At 46.6% G+C, this 19,051-nt stretch overlaps 1 protein-coding gene across 1 annotated transcript in view; it reads right to left on the reverse strand.

Moving 5' to 3' along the window:
* Positions 1 to 2,317: 2,317 nt before the first annotated feature.
* LOC311103208 (voltage-dependent P/Q-type calcium channel subunit alpha-1A-like) overlaps positions 2,318 to 19,051 on the reverse strand; it is a gene marked incomplete at both ends in the record, with an annotated part of 50,097 nt that continues 33,363 nt past the window's right edge. The window contains 7 exons of the mRNA XM_084144752.1: positions 2,318 to 3,091; positions 4,002 to 4,303; positions 4,615 to 4,831; positions 9,184 to 9,222; positions 12,807 to 12,920; positions 16,730 to 16,865; positions 17,362 to 17,465. Of these exons, the coding sequence (XP_084000878.1) occupies positions 2,318 to 3,091; positions 4,002 to 4,303; positions 4,615 to 4,831; positions 9,184 to 9,222; positions 12,807 to 12,920; positions 16,730 to 16,865; positions 17,362 to 17,465 (1,686 nt within the window). The remainder of the gene's footprint in view (positions 3,092 to 4,001; positions 4,304 to 4,614; positions 4,832 to 9,183; positions 9,223 to 12,806; positions 12,921 to 16,729; positions 16,866 to 17,361; positions 17,466 to 19,051) is intronic.

Raw genomic sequence — 19,051 nt, forward strand, 5'->3', positions numbered from 1 at the left:
ACAGTGCCACCTAGAGGGCCAAACTGGTAGAGGAGCTCTGTCTCTTATTACTGCTTAATTTGGGCTGCTTTAGTCTGTAGACCCTGTTACCTTAGCAAGAGCGACCATTTAGCTGCCCTATATTTACCCAAATGCTTAACATATGTAAACAACTGTCCGATGAACAAGTATACAGGTCAGATACATGATTTCCTGTATGACTTTTGACATTAGAAGGCTGTCAACTATGCCTATTTTTTAAAGTTCCTTTCCCCTTCCCCACCTTATTACACTGTATCAGAGTCATTACTATGATTACTCCTGTTCCCACAATGCACCTCTCCGACAAAGCTCCGCCCACCAGCCGAACCAGTGGACCTCCAGCCGGACAGAACGTCTCACTAGACAAAGATGGTGACGCGCCGAGCACAACCGATTCGAAAGTAAACAAACAAATACAAACTAAAATAATTCTCTCTCACAAGCATGAACATCGTCGTCATCATCATCATTATCATCATCATCATCATAATTATCATCATCATCATAATTATCATCATCGTCATTATCACAATCATATTCATCATTATTGTTAGTATTGTTATCAGTATATATAGAACCATTATCACTATTCATAACAAATAAACGAAAGATGAAGAGGGTCCCTCCTTTCATCTGCCTCTCTCTCTCTCTCTCTCTCTCTCTCTCTCTCTCTCTCTCTCTCTCTCTCTCTCTCTCTCTCTCTCTCTCTCTCTCTCTTTATCGCTATTTCAAACACTAACACTGGAAGACTAGAGACATATCTCTGGTTTGAATGAGGCTATGTGTCAGCTGATGAAGAGCCTATAAGGAGCATGCTTGTAACTTCCTCCCCCAATTTCAACTCCCTGTTAATATGAACCCAGAATATGTGGGTTCTGCGTTTTCTTACTTTCCTGCCTTCTTTCCTTCCATGAAATAAAAGTAGGCCTAGTAACAAAATATCTACTTCCTTGAAAATGATTGTGCAATCTCAGCCACATCAACAGTTATAATTTGGCACAGAGCATTTCAATAAGAACAAAGTGGGAAATAGATAATCCTGTCCCTCCACATAAAAAAGTATTGGACCTTCTTCTTCTCTTCCTCATCGCCACATCTCTCCATCCATCCTAACTATCCTGATTATACCTCCAGCACAGGAAGAGAGAGAGAGAGGGACACCTCAGGGAGAAGAGAGAGAGAAGCAAAGGCATTACAGGAAAAGGAGAGAACCCCACAGACTAATATAGAACGGACCAAGGAATAGTTTCCCCCCACATTACACTAGTTTCTCTTTGTTATCAGTATTTTTTGTATCCATCATGCAGGATTCCACAGGTTTTTAAACTCTGCAAGTTCCAACGAAGCTGAGCGGGTGCAACAGAAGAATCAAGCTTCAATGTTTCGAAGAAGAAGAGGAAGAGGAAAAAGAAGAAGAAGAAGAAGAAGCGGAAGGGGAAGCAGCCGCAGGAGTAGAAGAAGAAATACTGAAGAAAATGTTTGTTTTTTAGTATCATCCACTTTTTACTGTTTCTTCTCTACTGGGTTGGGGCGGAATCTTTTGTTTGGGTTGGGGGGTTGTAATGGATAGATTCCTCCTACATAACCCCCTCTCTCCTTCAGAGTTAGGGTGTCCCCCCGCGTCCCCCACACACAGGTGGAAGGCTTATCGTCACTGATGTCATTATTAACAGTAAACACAGATGATAAAACTCATCAATATCTTCCCGTCATCGGGGTTGGTGGTTGGTTTTTGCAACTAACACAACCCCACTTAGTTCTGAAAAGCAAAAAACGTGGTCGTTCTCCGCAATGTCAACGTTTTTTGCGTTGATTATGTGATGACATCTTGGTCGTTGTGGCGGTTTTTAATTTTGTTTCCAGTAGCATCCAGTAGCATCAACAACCCCCCCCCCCCCCACCCCCCATCACCCATTTTGAAAAACGACATTTTGAATTTCTGTCTCCTTGCATCTGGTGAGCTGGGCTCCATTGTTTTTGGAGGAGGAATTGGTTTGTCCTCCATACCCTGTTCACTAATTTCCACTCCTCCTTCAGTGGTCCTCCTCCTCATCCCTCTATCCCAACTACCCCTTTCTCACTCCCTCCATCCCCGGGAAACACTGAGCAGCAGAGGAAACAAAAATAAAAACAAACAGAAAGAAGGAAAGAAAGAAAGAATCATGCCTTGGTTTCCCCTGTCTCATGGCGGTCAGTGCTCTGGCTGTGTGTTTTCCTGGGCTGGGAGGTAGGGACTGATAACTCAGACAGTGTGGTTGAGCCCTCCCTCCATCCATCCCTCCATGGTCCCCAGAGGCTAGCATCTGTTGTCATTCGTGTTGTTGTAGGGTTCGTGCAGGCCTTTCGTGCGGGGCCCTCTGGGCTGGGGAGGGGGGACCTTGTGGGGCCCGGGGTGGGTGGGGCCGTGGTGGGGTTGCGAGGAGGGGGAGGAGGCGCGGTACCCGTTGGGGAGGCGTCGAGGGGGAGGAGGCTGCTGCCCTTGGGGGATGGGGGTGGTGTTGGGTGGGGGTGCGTGGTGGGAAGTCCTGGGCGAGGTGCGGGAGTGGGGGTTGTTGGGGTGGGGGTTGTTGGGGTGCGGGTTGATAGGGTGCTGCTGTGGGGTTGAGGGATGGTTTTGTGGGGGCAGAGTGGGGTGGTTGAGGGGGTGAGGGTTGTGAGGGTTGCCCTGCGTGGGGCTCTGCTCGTAGGCAGGCGGTTCGTGGTGCTCACGGTCGTAATCCTGGTAGTCCTGGTTGTAGAAGCAGCCGTCGCCCTCCAGCGACCCACTCTCTCCTCCTCCTCCTCCATCCCCCCAGCGGGGAGGGGGGTGGCGGGCCTGGCGGGGTGAGCCATGGTGTGGCGGGGGAGGTCCCTGGGGGGGCTCGGGGGAAAAGCGGTTAGGTGCGGGGGCAGGATTGCGCCCCTGGGGCTGGGCTCCGGGAGGTGTGGCCATGGCTTTACGGACAACGGGAGAGTATGTGACATGTGGGCGGGGCGTTGCCGGGGTCTGGGGGAGTTGCCGACGGCCTCGTCTCGGGGTACTGGTCCCCGAGGTGGAGGGGGCGGGACTTTCGCTCACCGAACTACTGCCCTACACAAACATTGAAGGCAAATAAAAAAAGAACCACAAAATTAACGACGACACGAACAGAGAGAGAGGGAGAAGAGATAGAGGGAGGGAGGGGGAAGAGAGAGAGGGAGGGAGGGAGGGGGGAGAGAGATAGGTAGGAAGAGAGAGAGAGGGAGGGAGGGGAAAAGAAAGGGAGAGCGAAGAAGAGAGAAAGAGATAAAGACAAGGAGAGATAGATCAAGAGAGAGGGAGAGAGAGAACAACAGACAATAACAACAAGAACAACAACAGCAACGAGCAACGAGAAGAAGAAGAAGAAGAAGAAGAAGAAGAAGACGAAGAAGAAGAAGAAGAAGAAGAAGAGAGCAATCAGGAGCGTGTGAGGGGAAGGAAGGATGGCGGAAAAGAAAGACATAAAAAAGCAACAAAGAAAGAGAAGAGATATATAGAAAATGATGGGAGTCAGCATACACCGTAGAAAACAGAGAAAAGCGATGAGTCACAAAGAATAAAGAGAGGACACAAAAACAACAGGAGAAAAGAAAAGAAGAGATCAGATCTGACACAGTAGGCATCAAAACGGTGATTGTGAAGGTACCCACAATGCACTCTTTCAGTGTTGTTGCCTTGTTCAGCACACATGTCTGTCTCTTATCTGAATCTAGGTTGTTAACCTATCACCTCTGTGTGTAAGTGTGTGTCTAAACTGCTGAATCCTATAAACAAACTTCTGATCTTTCAAAGTTTTGTTAGTTCATGAATAGACAATGTATGGAAGTGTCAAAAAGGGAAACATAAGAGACAGTCAGCCGCCTAAAGGTATTTAGGCCAAGGAGATGGGGGAGACACTCAAGGCAGAACTCAAAGGAGAACCTGAGGCTAAAATAGTTAGGAAGGTGGTTCAATGTTGACACGCATCATAGAAGCCCACCTGTCTGTGTGTCATGCACTCTCTGCCCTCGCTGGGTGACCGTGACCATCGACGGTCATGCTCCCTGTCCCGATCGTGGTCTCTGTCTCCTCGGGGCTGTCTGTGACCACCGTGCTCTCCCCCCCGGTCGGCGCGGTCTGGTGTGTAGCGCTCCTTGTCCACAGAGCCGCTGTGATGGTGGTGGTGATGGTGGTGGTGTTTGCGGTCTTTCTGCCGACCGCGGTCTCTGTCGCGGTCACGGTCCTTCTCCTTGGGTGGCAGGTCACCTGACTGAGTGGTGGTGCTCAGGTCTGTGCCCAGTCCTGCCGGGACGGAGGCCAGTTAGTGTTGTCGTCATGGTATCACTAGTGTCTTTGTAACCATGACATCATGACAACATAAAACACACTATGACACAGCAGCAACTCAGGGAACAAAGCATGTTCTCCTCACACACTCTATGACTAACACACATTCTGAACCCTTCCCGACCAACGCACGCACGCACGCGCACACACACGCACACAAGCATACACCCACACACGCACACACACACACACACACACACACACACACACACACACACACACACACACACACACACACACACACACACACTCATTCTGTCTCTGACCTGTATCTGCGTCTGTATATCGACACAGTGACCGCTCTGAGGCCCGGTGGCTTCGGTCACGGCGTCGGTGGCTGTGCCTCGGTGTTCCGCCCTCCTCAGGGATGACACGATCCATTGCATAATCATTGGCCCCTCCCCTTTCCCTCTGGCCCCTCCCAGATCGACTGTGACCAAGGGAGGAGGCCGAGCGCTTCATAGGACTATTATCTGTTATAGTCTGATAGAGGGGGATGGAGAGAGAGAGAGAGAGAGGGATAGGGATAGGGATGATGGGAGAGTGAGACAGAGAGAAAAAGAGTAGTAACACAGCAGGCTTCTTGTGTTTACTTTCCTCGCGTCTCCATTCTATAGTCTTCAGAACAGATATAATGGGGAAACGGAGGGATGTAGACTTTCTTGTCGACTTGTTAGTGTGTGTGTGTGTGTTTGTATGTGTATATACATTGTATAGTTGTTTACCTGACTTTTACTTGTGTGTGCTTGTGTGTGTTTCTACATTCCTACCATATACAGTATAACCTTGTAGAGGTGGGCACCATACTGTTCCCCACACATCCCTGTATTAGTATCATATATACATCATGCTGCCTCAGGCAGAGAACGAGAGAAAGAGACTGAGAGAGAGAGAGAGAGGGAGAAAGAGAAAGAGAGAGAGAAAGAGAGAGAGAGCGAGAAAGACAAAGAGAGAGAGAAAGAGAGAGCGAGAAAGAGAGAGAGAGCGAGAAAGACAGAGAGAAAGAGAGAGAGAGAAAGAGAGAGAGAGAGAGAGAAAGAGCGAGAAAGAGAGAAAGAGAGAGAGAACGAGAGAAAGAGAGAGAGAGAAAGAGAGAGAAAGAGAGAGAGAGAGAGAGAGAGAGAGAGAGAGAGAGAGAGAGAGAGAGAGAGAGAGAGAGAGAGAAAGAGAAAGAGAGAGAAAGAGAAAAAAAGAGAGAGAAGAGGAAGAAGACAAACAACAGTAAAAGTAAGAAGAAAGGGAGATAAGAGGGAGGTAAAAGGCCATGCCTGACATGCATCCAGGACTTTATCTGGAAAGATAGGTCAGTATCTCCTCATCCCCCCAAAAGACTAACCCACCCCATACCCTCCCAATCCCTCCCCCAAAATCATAACACAATCCAGGCTGCGCACAAGGCTCTGCCAGCCCCCTCTGTGTCAGCGTGCCTCCCTTCAGCCATGCAGGCACATAGGAGCTGTCCCGAGTCCTCCGCCCCTCTCAGGAGCTCTCTTTCTGGGGCACGGGGAGCCGCTCTGGCCCCCTAGGGCTGCTGGACACCAGGACAGTGCCTACAATGTACACACCTGCATAGTGCATACTGTACATACCAGGCCTGCTCAGTACTAGTCCGCCATGGCAGCAGTGTCTGCTGGTTTCTGATTCTTTATTGAACAAAGGGAACATTTGGCTGTAGAGATAACTCCCCTAGCATTCCAGGTTGAAACCAGAATAGATGATAATGGACTGAAACCAGCAGACAGTGTGTAGCTAGGAAACCCTCACACACACAAACACACATGGACACACACACCAAGTACACACCAAGCACACACAACAAACACACTCACCAAGCATACACACACACGCATGCACGCACACAATCACTCCAGCAAGTGCACACATATTCCTGGCATGCATGCAACACCAACACCAATACAGCAGCACATTGATAACATCAGCACAGACAAGAACACAGGCATGATACACACAACACACATGGTACACACACAGAGCAGCAGCTGCAGGAAGAGAGAGAGACAGAGAGAGGGTGCAGAGTCTGCCAATCCCAAATCAACACCTAGACCCCACCCCCTTGGCACTTGCCTGGTGAATGTGATTATGCGAGGTCAGGATGTTGGAACAGGGCTAATTTACACTTACCTCTCCAATCCTTGTGCCAAGGTGTAAGTAATATGGCAAAAATCCATCTAGCCTATCAGAGGGCAAGGTGGAGCTATTACCATATTGCTTATATTTTGCATATACACTGAGTATACAAAACGGTTCTTTCCATAACATAGACTGACCAAGTGAAAGCTATGATCCCTTACTGATGTCACTTGTTAAATCCACATCAATCAGTGTAGATGAAGGGGAGGAGACAGGTTAAAAGATTTTTAAGCCTTGAAACAATTGAGACAAGTATTGTGTATGTGTGCCATTCAGATGGTGAATGGGCAAGACAAAAGATGTAAGTGCCTTTGAACGGGTATGGTAGTAGGTGCCAGGTGCACCAGTTTGGGTCAAGAACTGTGGGGTGCAAAAAGGGGGGTGCAACTCAATATTAGGAAGGTGTTCCCAGTGCCGACCCGTCATTCAGAGCAGGTGGGGCAGAGCCTGCTATTCAGTGGAGAGGGTGTGTGGTCCAAGTCTGGGTTTAAGGGTCTCTTTTCCAAGTTTAAAGGAAAACATTCTCACGTAACCCCATGGGCCAGAAAAGGTTGAATACATTGGCCATGCTGTCAATCCAGCATGATTTCTGCCATGTTCAAAACAACTGGAAACTCGGAACTCAGAAATCTCAGACTTCAGTGAGTTCAAGACAACTGGGAAAATACGTTTTGAAGGGTCATCCAACTCAGAATTCCAAGTCGGGAATTCGGGCCTCTTTCTAGAGCTCCAACCTGAAGATCATTGACGTCATGATTCGGCCTTGTTTTTGCCAAGTTCCCAGTTGTCTTGAAAGCACCATAAATCCAGAGAATGACAGACTTTGATGACAAAGTTTCATGACCAAATTTGCCCACAAGAAGGACAGCCGCGCCACCTTCCTGTTCAAGTGAGCACAGCACAACGGTAAGTCCAAAAATGTGTTGTATGCTGCTGCATAAATTATGTAATATGCCAGGGAGATATGTATACTGTAGCTAAGAAAGTAATACTAAGTGTATGTTGTGTAGTAAGCTGTTAGTAGCCCATGTGCCTCACCCTAATAATTTGGTCCCTTTCCCCCCCATAACAGCCTACTGTTTTGACTTGGTGGTGCACATGTAGCCTATAGCCTGTTTTAGAGAAATGTCATAATTGAATATTGGAAGAGCTTTCATTGTCTGCTTATATGCCCACTTTATTTTTCCTACGGTTCTGACTTGGTGTACAGGGAGAATACTGTAAGAATGGCCCATGTTCTGAATTCTGTCGCTGTACATTTCAAAAGTGCTGAACAAATAGTTATATTGACTACGTCCGTCTTAGCTCGCTCATTAATGTCTTAATCGAGTTTACGGATTGCCTCTTATCCGCTCATCGTTCCCTTATGACATAGTTTGTACCTCTCAATTGTCAATATAAACCACATTTGTTTAAGCAAGTCAGCCATATCAGTTATGCTTTTTAAAAAGGCAGTAAATGAGGCTGAATTAACTGTTTCGCTGCCAGACAAGGCTCCACTGATAGCCAGGTGTAGCAGGGGTAAGGATTCACTCCATGTTGCTGAAAAGAAAGCTCTGCTGTTGGGACAGCTTTATGTAGGCCCTAACAGTTTGTGGGCACCCTTTGTCACCGTTATAGTGCAATTAATGTATTGTTTAGTGTTGCGTTGTATTGTGTAGTGGCTTTGCTGGCATGCATAAAACGATAAATTTTTTTGTTTGCTCCACCAAGATTTCCACGCTAAAATCACCACTGGGTGTTCCTAATGTTTGGTATACTCAGTGTACATACAGTAACCAATCTTTTCAGATCAGATCTACATTAGAGGATAGGGGTCAATTTGGGTTTTAGCATTTGAGTAATCATGCCATAAAAGCACATTTGATTCGAACTGAATTGAAATCGGTTAGTGGAAGAATCAGAGCTTGAAGCTCCTACCCTGGGATCAGTCAGTCTTATGTGTCAACAGACACGGTAGTCAAAGACAAATAGGAGGGGAAGAGTACCAGCTATTGTTTGAGAGAAAAGAGAGAAATGAGAGGAAAGACACAGAAGATACACATAAATGGAAAAACTCAGAGAGAGGACAGAGAGAGAGAGGTGAAGGAGAGGGGGACATATTCAGATTCAGTCAAAATGACTCATTTTATCTAGCCAAGTCAACTCAATTTGTTGAGTAGACACATTTTGTTTACATATCAAATCAAGTTGAGTTAGCAAAGAACAATGTGTTCACTCAATTTTCAAATCAGAACCAAGAAGACAAATCAACTAAAGCAACCTAACAGTTGTGTTGACAAAAAATGTCATGTTAAGATAACTACCACTTATACATTGTCTTAACTTATAAAATCAAGTTGAATCAGCTAAGCAATTGTGTGTACTCAACTTAGAAATTAACAACCATGAAGTCAAATCAACTGAAGCAACATAACAGCTGTGTTGACAAAAAAAGTTAAGATAACTACACTGAATCAAATTGTCTGAACTTATGAAATCCAATTGAATCAGCTAAGAACTATGTGTTTAACTGACTTAGAAATTCACAACCATGTTAGGAGATGACATGAAGAGAGAGAGGCAGAGATGGAGACAGATAGAGAAAGAGAAAAATGGTCATCGTGAGTGAGTGAATGAGTGAGTGAGAGAGAGAGAGAGAGAGAGAGAGAAAGGGGGAGAGATGGGGGAGACAGGGTACATACACTGAGGTTATTTCCACGCTGCCTCCCTTTCCTTCGCTGCTGTGTGAGCACAGAGAAGACACACACACACCACAGCCACGGATACAGCACAGGTAGAGCACACACAGACCACCGCGCAGACACACGGACAGGGAAGGAGAGAGAGATGAATACGCAAATAAAGAGTGAAGGGAGAGGTGAAGAAGGTAAGGGGAGGGCGTGAAAACCCGATAACAGGGGGAGGCGTGGGCAGAGAGAGAGGGAGAAATGGAGAGGGGGATAAATGTGGGTGGGGATAACCCGAAAAGAAAGGGAGGTGAGAGGGAGGAGAGGAGAGGAGAGAGAGAGAACCCGGTTAGACACAAAAGCAGCGGTGAGGGGAAAAACAACACTTACCACAGTAGCGCACAGACACTGGAGGGCCAGAGACAATGTTATAGACAGGGTCACCATGGCAACAACACTACCATCTACACCACAGTCACCATAGCAACAACACCCATCAACACCTTAACACATCACGCTACTACGGCAAAAACAACAGTACAGTGAAGTACAGTGTAAAGGCACAACTCACGACACACGAGAGTACGAAAGAAGACTGGACGACACACGCATACACACACACATGCACACCGACAAACACACACTCTCTCAGAACATCAGGACACAGTCACACATCCACACATAGCAGCAGCACACTTAATCATATCAGAGCAAAAGCACTGTTTCAACCTGGTGACAGTTTTTGTTTCAAGATAGTAGTATTCTATTTAATATATATTTTTTAGTTTGAGCATGATAGTACACTACTAGACCACTTGAACAACACCTTCACAAATAAATATTGACCCAAAATGACACAGTTGGGCATGATTTCAAATTCAAACCTGGTTGAAACAAAACCCCACATTTCAAGTCACCTTTGTAGCAAAACCATTAGAGAAGAGGGAAAGAAAGATTGATTTAGATGGAAGATAAGAACTGAGGCCGGAGAGAGAAAGAGAAAGAAAGAAGATCTTGGGCTTGACAGCAGTGATAGTTATGAGGGCAGAACAATGTGCATGTGTGCTGGTGTGTGTGTGTTTATGTGTGTGTGTGTGTATGTGTGTACGTGTGTGTGTGTGTGTGTGTGTGTGTTTGTGTAGCAGCTGAAGAAGGCACAGAGTGCTCTACGACATCTACAAAATGAGTGGTGGATCTCCAAAGCACAAGAAATCCAATCTTGTGTGGACAGATATGACATGCACAACTTTTATGATGCCCTGAAGACCACCCACGGCCCAAGAAGTTGCTTTCTCTGTCCCCTCAGAAGTGCAGATGGGTCCACTCTCATAAAGGACCAAACTACGATAGTCCAGAGGTGAAGCCCTCTTAAACCAGCCGAGCCCAGTTGACTACTCAGTCCTGGAGGAGCTCCCAACCATGCCCACCATCCAGAGCCTTGATCTTCCACCCACCTTTTCTGAAGAATAACAAAACTCCTTGACCTGACTCCATCCCTGCTGAAATCCTAAAACAGGGGGGCTATCTCTGTACCAGAGCAGTTTGCCTGTTCATCTCTGAGATATGGAGACAAGAGAGCATCCCCCATCAATGGAGGGATGCAAACATTGTCACCATATACAAAAACAAGGGGGACAAATCCATCTGCGGCAACAGCAGGGGAATATCACTCCTTCCAGTTGCTGTCAAAGTCCTGGCGAAGGTCATGCACCACAGACTCATCGACACCATCACTGAAGATCTGCTACCGGAGTCCCAGTGCGGATTCAGAAAGAACAGAAGCATGGAGGACATGAGCTTCAGTGCACACCGACTGCAGGAAAAGTGCAGTGAACAGACACAAGACCTGTACATGGCCTTTCTGGATCTCTCCAAAGCCTTTGACACAGTACACCGTGAACTCCTTTGGATGGTCCTCCTGCAGTATGGCTGCACTGGGAAATTTGTGAACGTCCTGCGTCAGTTCCATGAGGGGATGGTGGCCAGAGTAAGAATAGGCGGTCAGGAGTCTGAACCCTTTTGGAGTTGGTACTTGTGTGAGGCAAGGGTGTGTGCTTGCGCCGGTCCTATTCAATGTTTTCCTTCTATGTGTCACAACAGTCCTGCACAAGGACATGGAAACAGAGAGTGGTGTGACCCTGGACTTCAGATTGGACGGGAACTTCTCCAACATTAGGAAGCTCCAAGCTGCCATAAAGCTCAAATCTTAACATGTACTTGAGCTCTAGTACGCGCATGATTGCACTCTTGTGGCACATACCCCAGAAGCTCTACAAGCCACGCTCACAGCAGCTGTGAGAACATACAGCATAATGGGGCTGTCTGTTAACATCCCAAAAACAGAGGTCCTATGTCAGTGGTCATCTGATCCTCCGCCTGAAACACCTGCATTCTCCATCTCAGACTTGCCATTGTATCACATTTTAAATATCTTGGAAGCATCCCCTCGACCAGGATATCCAGAATCTGGTCAAACAGACGGCTAAGGAAGAGGGTTTTTAACAGCAACCTGCACCTCCACACCAAAGTTGCAGTCTACCAGGCAGTGTGTGTATCTACCATCCTTTATGGATGTGAAACATGTACAGTCTACAGCCAACACTTAAAACAACTGGAGTCCTTTCACATACAATGCCTTCAACACACGTTGAAAGTGACCTGGCAGGACCGTGTTCCGCACTCAGAGATCCTACAGAGAACCAATTGCATGAGCATTGAGGCGTCCATCACACACCACCAGCTTAGATGGCTCGGCCATGTCATCCGGATGCCAGAGGATAGCCTACCACAAAAGATGCTGTACGGACAGCTACAACTGGGCTGTCGCTCTGCAGGTGGGCAGAAAAAGTGGCTAAAGGACTAACTGAAGACATCACTAAAGAAGTGTGGGATAAACCCTGCCTCCCTCCAGACTGTTGCTGTGGACTGTTCCACCTGGCATGGCCTCTGTCATCAAGGAGTGCAGTTGGACTGAACGTAGACCATGCCTGCACTGGCTTCAACGGGACAGGCCTTTGTGTGCTCTGTCTGTGGCAGACAGTCTGTATCCCGCATCGGATTATACAGTCATCAGCGAACCCACAAGCAGTAGTGGAAGTCATCATCGGATATGATGGACTACCTTAAGCAAAGTGTGTGTGACAGCATAGCAGAGACGACTTGGTATTGGATGAGAAGGGACAACCACAGTAACACACCTCCATGCAGTAGGGGATGAGTGGAGAGGAGGAGGAGAGGAGAGGAGGAGGAGAGGAAGAGAGGAGTGTTGGGGTGTTTGGTATGGTAGTCTATAAGACTTACCTGTAAGTCTTTCTGGCAAACATCCTATGGGCGATATTTCAACAGCATAGAAAGGGTAGCTACCGTCAAAATGCATGATATCACTTCAAATACCATGCATTTATAAAAAACTAAATGCTTGAAAGTATCACAATGTGTGTCCATTTTCAGCAATGTTTTATAGTATTTCAGTGTAACTTGTTTAATTGTGATGCACTGTGTTGGATTATAAATAGTCTGTCTCTAGTCTCTGTGTGTCTCTAGTCATGTAGCTTATCGTGGAGATTGAGTCAAGGAGATGGAAAGATAGAGGGAGCGAGAGAGGGAGGGAAGGAGGAGAGGAAATGAGGGGTGCTCACTTGGTTGTCGCCTGGAAGGCGTGGCATGGAAGCGGCCCTTCCGTGGCCTTCCATTGGATGAAAGTGCTCGGTATCCGAGTAACCGTCACGCCCCATCTCTCTCATCTCTACCGTCTGCAAAATAGAGTGAGAGCAGGCGTGACTGTGATGAAGGAATACGACGGGGGACAATGGTCTGTTTGTCATCCTTTATCCTATGTGAGTGTGGGCGAGTGTAGTGTGTACAGCAAAGGAGGTTGGCGGGACCTTAATTGGCGAGGACAGGCTCGTGTTAATGGTTGGAGCGGAATTAATGGAGCGTATCAAATACATCAAACACATGTTTACCATGTGTTTGATGACATTCCATTTGCTCTGTTCCAGCAATTATTATGAGCCGTCCTCCCCTCAGCAGCCTCCTGTGGTGTACAGTAGCATGTAGTGTAGTGTGGGGGGACTGGGGTTTGGGCCTGGGAAATGGGGACGGGGTAAGGTTTAAGACTAGGTTTAGATCTAGAGCGAGGGGCTAGGGCTGTGGTCTAGGAGCTAGGGCTTGGACCTGGACTTGGATCAAAAGCGGGAACTGCTGATGCTGAGGCTGAGGCAGGGGGCTTCGGTGCAGAGGACTTGGGGATAGAGGGCTTGGGGGCTGAGGGTTTGGGGGCTGAGGGCCTGGTCCGTGCTATCCGGTATCCTTGGGACATCCCTACCCCATTGAAGTTGAAATGTAACCTCTAAAAGTCTAAGATAACATATGGAATCATTTTAAGATGGTCATACCATGGATCGTTTAGATATTTGATTTAGGTTGTTTTGAACCCCTTTAGGTACATACAAAATTTATAAAATATAGAATTTGCCCTTTACTACTATAGCCTATAGAAACACATTAAATAACACATTCATAAATGTCAAAACAGACAGTCAAAAAATAAATCATAAGGACTAAGGTTTTGAAGTGTCTGTAAAGGGTGGCTATTTGAAGAATCTCAAATATATTTTGATTTGTTTAACACTTTTTTGGTTACTACATGATTCCATATGTGTTATTTCATAGTTATGATGTCTTCACTATTATTCTACAATGTAAAAAATACTAAAAATAAAGAAAAACTCTTGAATGAGTAGGTGCGTCCAAACTTTTGACTGGTACTGTATATATATATATTTACCCAAAAATATATGGGCGATTGGAAATGATGCAGACAATTACACTGATGGAAGCTACAAATCTATCTGCAATATTAAAGCTGATCTCCCCCTAAAAATAAAAAATAAAAAAAATAAAAATAAAAAAACAGTTATTGTGCTGACGTTGCTTCCAGAAGCAGTTTGGAACTCATTGCAACCGAGGACAGACCAGTTTTACGCGCAAAGCGCTTCAGCACACGGCGGTCCCGTTCTGTGAGCTTGTGTGGCATACCACTTCGCGGCTGAGCCATTGTTGATCCTAGACATTTTCACTTCACAATTACATCACTTACAGTTGACTGGGGCAGCTATAGCAGGGTAGAAATTTGACGAACTGACTTGTTGGAAAGGTGGCATCTTATGACGGTGCCACGTTGAAAGTCACTGAGCTCTTCAGTAAGGCCATTCTACTGCCAATGATTGGCTATGGAGATTGCATGGCTGTTTGTTTGATTTTTTACACCTGTCAGCAATGGGTTTGGCTGAAATAGCCGAATCCACTAATTTGAAGAGGTGTCCACATACTTTTGTATATATAGCATACTTCCATATTTCGATTCCTTTTTTAACCCGGTACAGGGTTACTTTCAGACGAGTCCCGTGACACTTGTGGGTGTCGTAGAGCAAAACGGAGAAAACCATCGTTTGGATGCTACAGACGTTTTCGTGAGGAGACCGATTTTCGGGATGTCTCCTGGTCTGACAAACAGTGCTGTAGTTCTGCCACTTTCCACAGCAGATGCGGAATGCCGACATAGCCATATGTGGTGGATTGAGACGCAGCCGATACAAAAAAACAGATATCTCTATCTTAAACAGACTGATTTTGATTTTGATTGTAAAATGTTATTTAGGGCTTGGGGGATGAGGGCTTGGGGGCTGAGGGCTTGGGGGATGAGGGCTTAGATGCTGAGGGCCTGGGGGCTGAGGGCTTGGGGATAGAGGGGTATGGGATGTGAATGGTGGGAGGGTTTAAGGCAGGCATAGCCAATCAGGGCAGGTTATAGGGAAACCAACATGTTCACATTTTCCCAATAACTATCTCTAACTCCTGCCATTAGATGCCATTAGATGAATGTGCTGTATTGCTTACACCTTTCAGATCTGTTTAAGTGCCTATGGGGGGGAGGAGCTATAGGGACCATATGGAATTGGACAACAGGCAGGAATAAAACAGAGCCAATGGTGACTCTGTTTACGAGTTGATTCAACAATGGATTCCCTAAATATCCTGTAAGTCAAGAGCACCAGGACACTAGATCTACAGTGGGGAAAAAAAGTATTTAGTCAGCCACCAATTGTGCATGTTCTCACACTTAAAAAGATGAGAGAGGCCTGTAATTTTCATCATAGGTACACGTCAACTATGACAGACAAAATGAGAATCTCCCTCAATCTGGGGCTCCACGCAAGATCTCACCCCGTGGGGTCAAAATGATCACAAGAACGGTGAGCAAAAATCCCAGAACCACACGGGGGGACCTAGTGAATGACCTGCAGAGAGCTGGGACCAAAGTAACAAAGCCTACCATCAGTAACACACTACGCCGCCAGGGACTCAAATCCTGCAGTGCCAGACGTGTCCCCCTGCTTAAGCCAGTACATGTCCAGGCCCGTCTGAAGTTTGCTAGAGTGCATTTGGATGATCCAGAAGAGGATTGGGAGAATGTCATATGGTCAGATGAAACCAAAATAGAACTTTTTGGTAAAAACTCAACTCGTCGTGTTTGGAGGACAAAGAATGCTGAGTTGCATCCAAAGAACACCATACCTACTGTGAAGCATGGGGGTGGAAACATCATGCTTTGGGGCTGTTTTTCTGCAAAGGGACCAGGACGACTGATCCGAGTGAATGGGGCCATGTATCGTGAGATTTTGAGTGAAAACCTCCTTCCATCAGCAAGGGCATTGAAGATGAAACGTGGCTGGGTCTTTCAGCATGACAATGATCCCAAACACACCACCCGGGCAACGAAGGAGTGGCTTCGTAAGAAGCATTTCAAGGTCCTGGAGTGGCCTAGCCAGTCTCCAGATCTCAACCCCATAGAAAATCTTTGGAGGGAGTTGAAAGTCCGTGTTGCCCAGCGACAGCCCCAAAACATCACTGCTCTAGAGGAGATCTGCATGGAGGAATGGGCCAAAATACCAGCAACAGTGTGTGAAAACCTTGTGAAGACTTACAGAAAACGTTTGACCTGTGTCGTTGCCAACAAAGGGTATATAACAAAGTATTGAGAAACTTTTGTTATTGACCAAATACTTATTTTCCTCCATAATTTGCAAATAAATTCATTAAAAATCCTACAATGTGATTTTCTGGAGAAAAAAATCTCATTTTGTCTGTCATAGTTGACGTGTACCTATGATAAAAATTACAGGCCTCTCTCATCTTTTTAAGTGGGAGAACTTGCACAATTGGTGGCTGACTAAATACTTTTTTTCCCCACTGTATATGAACCAGTCCAATGCAAATATGTGGATGTTCAGACTAACAACATGAAACATGAATAACATGAAAGAAAATCATTATTTCATGTTTACTTGGAACCATTTCTTAGTGTGTTCTCGTGTGCAATGACATACTGTACATATGGCATGCATGTACTGTATTGATCTCTATTTGTGCGTATGTGTGTACGAGTATATACCCTTATTAGTTATGTCTGTTGTCCAGGGATTCCTCTGGATGCTGGTGTGTGTGTGTGTGTGTGTGTGTGTATGTGTATGAGTGCGCGCCTGTGTGTATGTGTTACCTGTGAGTTATGCCTGCTGTCCAGGCCGTCCTCAGAGTGCTGTCCCTCAGGGCTCCAGCTGCCTACTCTCTGGGACATCTCCTGAGCCCGCACTGTCACCCACGACTGGCTCCCTGGAACCCCCCCCTCCACCGGTCTACAACATACAGACAGTTAGACAGGCCCCTCGCATTCATACAAACACCACCTCCCTTCACCGGTCTACAACACACACACAGTCAGACCAGGGACATATATACACACGGATAGACAGACACGCACACACTCACGCATGCATGCATACACACAAACCAGGCACCCATATACATCACCTTCATCAGACCCATGCATTCAGCGCTTGTATGAGGCTAACTGAATGCACTCATCCACTCATCCCCACAAACCCATACACCAGCCTTTCTGAACACACACATGCACATACACACACAGGTCCTCTACACGTGAGGCATGTCCGCCCAGCGTGCCGGCCTGCTCCTCCTTCTCGTGGACGACACTCCACCTGTGGAGCCACTACCCATCCTCCCTCTGGCTGCAGAGAAAGAGGGAGAGAGAAAACAGAGAGAGAGAGGGAGAGGACAGAGAGAGAGACCCAGAGAGAGAGGCGGAGGAGGGGGGGACAGGGGTCTACTCACAGGCTGTTGACGAGGTCTGCTGGCTGGGTAGGAGGGAGGCTGAGAGGCCCGTCCTGGATGGGAGAGGGCGGCTCCACGCGCTGAAACGGTAATGTTGTTCGATTCTGTGTGAGATACAACATGGCCACCGGCTTTAAGGCAGACATACAGGAAATGGGGAAGGTGGGGAAGAAAGTGAGTTCAGAGCAGGTCACAGCATCCAGGGGGAAGGAGGGGTTTCAGTCAGCAGGGGCTGACTGAGCCAGAGCGCATTCTGGGAGGGGAGTTGGAGTCCTGCTGTAAATGTGAGAATGGAAGGCTCATGCCAATGAATCATCTACTTCCAGGTCACCATGAATTAAGGGCATTAACCAGACCCATAGGCACTGTATATGACCTACAGTATACAGTACCTAGCTATGGATGTGGAAGTGTTCAGTTGGATGCTACAAAGAGGTCTGGATTTGCATGGCATTAATTAAGGTCTTTGTCTACAGTATTTTTTATCTGATCAGACAATTTGCATGTTGCTCAAAGGAACAAATCTCAAATGGCACACTATTTCTGATTTTCACCTAGGCTCTGATTCAAAAGAAGTGCACTGTAACATGAAAAGGGTGCCATTTAATACACAACCCATTCGACAGGATCGACAGTGTTCACCTCGTGACCTGATTGGATTTCAACCTTGGCTTTTGGCCTTTGACCCTCATTTGACCTCGAACAGCCAAATGGTCACTATCGGCAACCAGGAAATGAGAGTCGGTGGGTGCAGTTTGAGCCAGTCCAACAACCCATTAGAGCGGTAGAACAGCAAGACCAGGGAGGGAATAAGGAAGAGTTGAACAAGGCAGAACATCAGTGCAAAACCAATGGACAGATCCATCAGGAAGAGAACATTCCAAGTCTCTGCTGAAAACAGACGTTGACACATAGGGAGAATTGGCAGGAAATAATATAAAAAGGATGATAGAGAAAGGAAGACAGGAGGAGAGGATGAGAAAAGGAAAGAATAGAGGTAGAAGTCCATGTGAGCGAAGATCGAGAGAGAGAAAGGGGACACAAGGAGGGATAGAGGAGGGATGAAAAAGAGAGAGGAAGACGAGGACTGAGAGAAGACCTGTTGGGAACGTATAGTACACTCTTAGAAAAAAGGGTTCCAAAGGGTTCTTTGGATGTCCCCATAGGAAAACCATTTTTGGTTCCAGGTATAATCCTTTTGGGTTCCAGGCAGAACCCTCTGTAGAAAGGGCTGTACATAGAACCCAAAAGGGTTCTACCATGAACCAAAAAGGGTTCATCAAATGGTTCTCCTGTGGGGACAGTTGAAGAACCCTTTTAGGTTCTAGATAGCACCTATTTTTCTTAGTGTAGGTGAAATGCATGGTGGGAGTAAGTGCATTCAAATGACCACATTCAGTGTCATTCAGTTATTACACATCCACTTAACACTGACCAACTGCTACTTTTATGTCTGTAAGATAACTGGGCAAAATGTTGTTGGGCCGCATTTGGCTTCCAGCTGTGGGCCGCAAACCATGCCGGCAGTGGGCCGCTCCTGGGCCAGTATATGCTTGCTAGCTGGAATGGATTATCAATGGTAAGTAGCTGTGTTGGTTTAAGGACTTCACGAGCCATGGAGGGTCAACGTTTTAAGTGGATGGATCACAAACGTTCCAGGTCATACAAGGAAATAGCACACAAATGTTTT

The sequence above is a fragment of the Coregonus lavaretus genome, assembly GCF_964263955.1.
Source record: "Coregonus lavaretus genome assembly, chromosome: 28".
In the NCBI taxonomy this organism is placed as follows: Eukaryota; Metazoa; Chordata; class Actinopteri; order Salmoniformes; family Salmonidae; genus Coregonus; species Coregonus lavaretus.